At 33.1% G+C, this 6618-nt stretch overlaps 1 protein-coding gene across 1 annotated transcript; it reads left to right on the forward strand.

Moving 5' to 3' along the window:
* Positions 1–617: 617 nt before the first annotated feature.
* Positions 618–1327, forward strand: LOC131013432 (uncharacterized). The gene is made up of 2 exons (XM_057941534.1): positions 618–1024; positions 1102–1327. Exons 1-2 carry the CDS (start codon positions 618–620, stop codon positions 1325–1327), a joined length of 633 nt encoding a protein of 210 aa, XP_057797517.1.
* The last annotated feature ends 5291 nt before the right edge of the window (positions 1328–6618 follow it).

Below are 6618 nucleotides of genomic sequence, written 5' to 3' on the forward strand. Positions count from 1 at the left end.
AGCAAGAAATGGTTCCGTTGAGATGATATATGGGGGGCACAAAGAATCGTATTCATTGCTCCCTGCCTACTTACACATGTTAAGGACGTGCAATCCAGGATCGTTGACAGACTTGGAAATTGATGCTAGTGGTCGGTTCATGCACCTTTTTGTGGCACTAGGTTCATGTAGACTGGCATATACTATGTGCCTAAGGCCAGTAATTGTGGTAGATGGCACACACTTGAAGGGACGTAACAAAGGTATATTGTTTGTTGCAGTGACGAAGGATGGCAACGAACAAGTCTTTCCCTTGGCATTCGGTGTTGGGCCTATAGAGAATGATGAATCATGGACGTGGTTTTTGTCTCGACTGAAGTCAGCTTATGGTGAGAATTCAGAAATGTTGATTGTTTCTGATGCACATGTTAGTATAGCGAATGCTGTGAAAGTTGTATATCCGGAGGTTGCACATGGTTTGTGTTACTACCATCTGTTGAACAAACTCACTCGATTTGGCAAGGCAGCAGTTGCACTATACCAGAAAGCAGCTTATGCATATAGAGAAAGTGAGTTTGATGCTGCGATGGCAAGTTTAAAAGCTCTTAAGGAAGAAAGGGGGAGCTTATAGCAAATTGATGGAGGTTGGCCCGGAGAAATGGTCAAGATGTAAGTGTCCTGTTCCACGATATAGTTTCTTAACATCAAATATTGCTGAATCGTTCAATTCTCGTTTATGGTGGGCAAGAAGGTTGCCCATATGTTCCATGGTTGAGGCAATCCGTCATATCATAGAAAAATGGTTCAATGAAAGACATGAAGCCGCCAAGTCATTTTCTGTTGATGTGACACCGGAAGCTCTAAGCAAGCTAACTGTTGAATTGGAAAGATCAAGGAGATATGAGGTCGTTCCCATGTCACGTACTGCTTTCAAGGTTAAGAGTTCTAACAAGACTTTTAAAGTGAACCTTGAAACGCAACCATGCACGTGTGTGGAGTGGGATACGAACAGGCTACCATGCTCGCATGCAGTTACAGCCATAAGGTATTGATAATCCTGATAAGTAGAGCTCTATTTTGTGTAGAATTTAATATTTTTATATTTGCATGAATGTTGTTCAGACATGCAGGTGATGATATATCTAAGCATGTGGGGGATTATTATCAAGCTGCAAAATTGCGCGAGGCATACTCGTATCGAGTTAATTCAGTGCCCCCACTAGCTTCATGGACGATTCCTGCAAACCTTCAAGGTATTGCCATTGATCCGCCTAAAATCGGTAAACAAGCTGGACGTCCAAAGAGCACGCGCCATCGGGCACCAACTGAAAGAACTACATCAAGATGAAGAAATGAATCAGAGAATGCTGCTTCAGGTAGCAGTAGCCGTGGCCCTCTAACATGTAGCTTGTGTGGATCTGAATCGCACACTATTGACATATGTCCTTATTTGATTCCCCGTGACTGAATTGTGTTTGAACTATGGTTGAATTATGTTTGAACTATGTTTGAATTATGTTGTTTAATGACATATGTCCTTATGTTTGATTCCCCGTGTCCCTCTAATTTGATATTTAATGAATCAGTTGTTTAATTTGAAGGTATTATTATTATTATTATTATTATTATTATTATTATTATTATTATTATTATTATTATTATTATTATTATTATTATTATTATTATTATTATTATTATCTCAACAAGCATAGCTTTTTTCATTCATTTATGTTAATTATTTTTAGTTATTTAACATCAACAATTGTAGTTCTTTTTATTACATTTTCATTATTTATTTCGAAATATTATTTGTTAGTACTTATAAAATAATAGTACAATGTATTTTATATAGTGGACTAATACTTATTGTTAGGTCCGGGGGGTCTCGAATAGGTGTATGGGGGGGGGAATACACCTATAGGCTATTTTTAATCTATCTACCAACCTCAATTAGAGGGATCTCAGTCAGAGATAGAAAAGAAACTTTACAAGCAAACCAGACACCTGTTTAACCGAAATTAGTTTTGACCAACAGGGTTGACGACTGATACTGAAAGCTCTTCAGTAAAGAGTTATCAGTTAAGTCACAAAAACTTAACTGATCCACGTAAGGGCTTCAGTCGTGTTTGCAATGATAGAGATGATATCTCTCTTCCTTACTATCAGAGGATAGTTCAGTCAGATTGATATCACACGCAGCGGAAATTAAACTTAGTTTCGAATAGCCTCGGTGGAGCAGATAGTTGGATTAGGGTTTCTCTAGCTGTTAGTCAGTGTTCAGTTTTATCAAATGAAATAGCACAGTTATGATAGTAAAACTGAAAGCTGTAAATAATACAGAGACTTTTACGTGGTTCGGAAAAACTCTTTCCTACATCCACGGCTGGTTGATCAGACCAACAATCCACTCCGCAAGTGCTTGCCTGGTGCACTGCAAACCGTAAACTGAAGATAAACTCTCTTCAGCACCTACACACCTCGCGTAGGGTTTCCCCACCTACACACCTCGCGTAGGATTTCAGCACCTACACAGCTCGCGTAGGATTTCCCTGCTAAGCACACCTCGTGCTCAGACTTCCCTTTCAGAGATCAGAGTACCTTTCTGAATCTCCGAGTCACTCAAACACTCTTATGGAGGAGAGGTTTAAACGAGTGCCAACTATACTTACAAAGAACAAGTTCTTTGAAGCAAGTTTGACCTTTGGCTTCTGGGTACACAGAATATATGCCTAGTGACTGATTTTGGCTTTGGAAATCTCTTCTTCGATTCAAGCTTTGAGCGGTTAAGCTTTAGGCTGAGTAGCTATTTCGGCAGAGCTTCAGCTTATGTCGTTGAATCGGTGAAGATTGAAGTGATCCTCGAACGCTATTTGTAGGAGAACTCTTGAATAGATCCGTTGGCGTAAATCGTCCTCAAGATTTCTTCCGTTGGAGAGCAATTCGAATTTGGGCTGAGGCTTCAATCTTCGAGGTTCCTTGTCTGTGTGGAAACGGCTCTCTTTGAATGACAGGAGATGTGACATCTCTGAAAAGTAACCACCAGATAGGAATGACCTCTGCAGAGATAAGATATTGAGATATCTCTGCATTTAATGCGGCTGTACTTTGAGCGTACGTGGCTTCCTCAGAACGTTGGAAGATCAGTCCTAGGAGGAATGTTCAACTGATACTTGACTTTAGTATCAGTCTGTGGCGCGCATTAAATAATCAGTCTTCAACTGATTCTTCAACTGACACTTCAGTTGGTAACTCCAGTCTTCAGTCTTCAGTCTTCATTCTTCAGTCTTCAGTCTTCGACGCCGTAACTAAACTAGAAACGAACTCTAACACTTGAGTTCAAAACTATTCTAGTCTATTACATTTAAGTCCTATGAATTTTGGTATCATCAAAACAAGGGTTAGGATATTCCACAAGGTTCCCAACACTTATAATATGTATTTCAAATAAATAGTTTTTGTAATATTTTAAAAGTATTACATTTTTCACAAAAATATATAAAAAATGCAAAAGAAAAACAATAAATAAATAAAAGGAAAAAATGTTTAATTCATTCTTTCCTATGATGCGCATAGTTTAAGATGCGCATAGTTTAATGCGCAAAATATTTAATACATTCTTTCCAATGTTTATTATTATTATTATTATTATTATTATTATTATTATTATTATTATTATTATTATTATTATTATTATTATTATTATTATTATTATTATTATTATTATTGTTTAAAACAATGCGTAATTCCATTAGATTAATATTTATTAAAATATTTATACTTAGATATAAAATGATTCAAAAAATTAAACTATGCGCATATAAATATGGTGTCATGCGCATTCTCTTTAAATAGAATAAATATGAATGCACATTCTCTTTAAATAGAATAAATATCTTAGATTAATGCCTATTAAAATATTTATCCTTACATATAAAATGATTAAAAACATTTTAAAACAAAGAAAAGCTTAGATAAATATTTATTAAAATATTTATACTTAAATATATGATTAAATTATGTTAATTACTTATGGCGCCACATTTCAGCAATTAAATGGAAGAAAGTACCTCTTTCAAAAAAAATGCCCAATATATCAAACAAACAAAATGAGCAACATATAATTATAACAAAATTAAGTAAAATGCGCAACATAGCATTAGATTCCATTAAAATATTTAAAACAATGCGTAATTCCATTAGATTAATATTTATTAAAATATTTATACTTAGATATAAAATGATTCAAAAAATTAAACTATGCGCATATAAATATGGTGTCATGCGCATTCTCTTTAAATAGAATAAATATGAATGCGCATTCTCTTTAAATAGAATAAATATCTTAGATTAATGCTTATTAAAATATTTATGCTTACATATAAAATGATTAAAAACATTTTAAAACCAAGAAAAGCTTAGATAAATATTTATTCAAATATTTATACTTAAATATAAAATGATTAAAAAAATTAAACTATGCGCATTCAATTTAAGTAGAAGGAATAGCTTCGATTAAACTATGCGCATTCATATAAATATGGTGTCATGCGCATTCTCTTTAAATAGAATGCGCATTCTCTTTAAATAGAATAAATATGAATGCGCATTCTCTTTAAATAGAATAAATATCTTAGATTAATGCTTATTAAAATATTTATCCTTACATATAAAATGATTAAAAACATTTTAAAACAAAGAAAAGCTTAGATAAATATTTATTCAAATATTTATACTTAAATATAAAATGATTAAAAAATTAAACTATGCGCATTCATAATGCGCATTCAATTTAAGCAGAAGGAATAGCTTCGATTAATGCTTATTAAAATATTTATCCTTACATATAAAATGATTAAAAACATTTTAAAACAAAAAAACATCTTAGATTAATATTTATTAAAATATTTATACTTAGATATAAAATGATTAAAAAAATTAAACTATGCGCATTCATAATGCACATTCAATTTAAATAGAAGAAATAGCTTAGATTAATGCTTATTAAAATATTTATCCTTACATATAAAATGATTAAAACATTTTAATGCCCAACAAATCATTAAAACAACTCACAAATTAATAACATTATAATGTCATTTTCTTTTAATTAAACAAATTAAAAGAACCTCATTATCGAAGTAACCAATTAAACCAATTTAATATAACAACTCACATATAAAATAAATACTTATAGAATAAGCACTTAGTACCTATTTCTCGAAAAAGGACTGTAAATCCTTCCTAGCTGGTCTACTCCGAAACTTCCACTTCAAACATCGAGGGTGAGCAAACTCAGCAACACACTTGCCAACCACATTACCCAAGTCGGGCATGATCTCAAGCGACCACACGTGCAACGCCCAAACAGGTCCATAGAATTTATAAGTTTTTTTGGACATGCACTTTGTAGTGTAATGACACAACACACTATAAGTATACTCCCCCCACGGAAATTGGTTAAATGCATCAAGATCATCCACTAACGCCCAAACCCAATTTTCAATTGTTTTATCGGTCTCGTAACCTACCAGCATTCCATATAGGACTATAATGTAGGCAATCTTCAAGAATAAACTTCCATCCTCATCATTAATCGTAAAATTATCAAAAAGATCAACGATAAAAGACAATTTAACATGCGTCTGACCAGTGACCACCACTAAATCTCCTGAACACTTCCACTTCATCCAAATCATGATTACGTGACATATCAAAATTAAAATCACCAAATTTAAGACCAGTCACCAAAGCATAATCTCTCCTAGAAAAATGCACCCTGGTATTATTCAATAAAAAATATAGACCATCCCCGTTCGACTTAATTTGACGAGACACTAAATGATGCACGGCCATTGCACATTTTGGACCAGAATTCCAATCCAAGAAATGTCCAAAACAACCATTTAAAAATCTATCTAATAGTCCTTGACCACCTTTTTCTTTTAAAATTCTCTTAACCATTTCTAAATACTTGATTTTGTAATAAGTGCCCACGTCGGACGTTACATTGATAGTGCTCGGTCTCAACAGAGTAAGAGGCCCCTGTTACAAAGCAAATAATATTTAAATATCAAGTTTTATGACAAAAACCAAAAAAAAAAAAAATTAACAACAACAATGCGCAATTTACATTGTATGTGCAATTTACATTGTATGCACAATTTCTTCATTGCGCATACAATTGAATTTTGCACAATTTCAATTGTATGCGCAAAATTCACTTTCGATTCCAATTGTTTTATGCGCATTTCTTCATTGCGCATTCAATTTCAATTGTTTTATGCGCATACATCAATTTCAATTTCAATTTCAATTCCAATTTCAATTGTAATTGTTTTATGCGCAAATTGAACTTTGCGTAATTGTTTCAATTTCAATTTCAATTTCAATTTCTTGCGCATACAATTACAATTTCAACTGTTTTATGCGCAATTGAACTTTGCGCAATTTCTTCATTGTTTTATGCACATAATTGTATGAGCTATATTCTTCCAAAAAATCGCAATTTTGGAATTTGGAATTTCAACAAATTCACTAGAATATTTCACTAACAAAATGCGCTAAATTCACCAACAAATAATGCGCATCCAAATTCACTTAAAAACGCGTCCAAGAAATTAGAAACAAAATGGCCATCAC

Source organism: Salvia miltiorrhiza, chromosome 1 (assembly GCF_028751815.1).
Source record: "Salvia miltiorrhiza cultivar Shanhuang (shh) chromosome 1, IMPLAD_Smil_shh, whole genome shotgun sequence".
Taxonomy (NCBI): Eukaryota; Viridiplantae; Streptophyta; class Magnoliopsida; order Lamiales; family Lamiaceae; genus Salvia; species Salvia miltiorrhiza.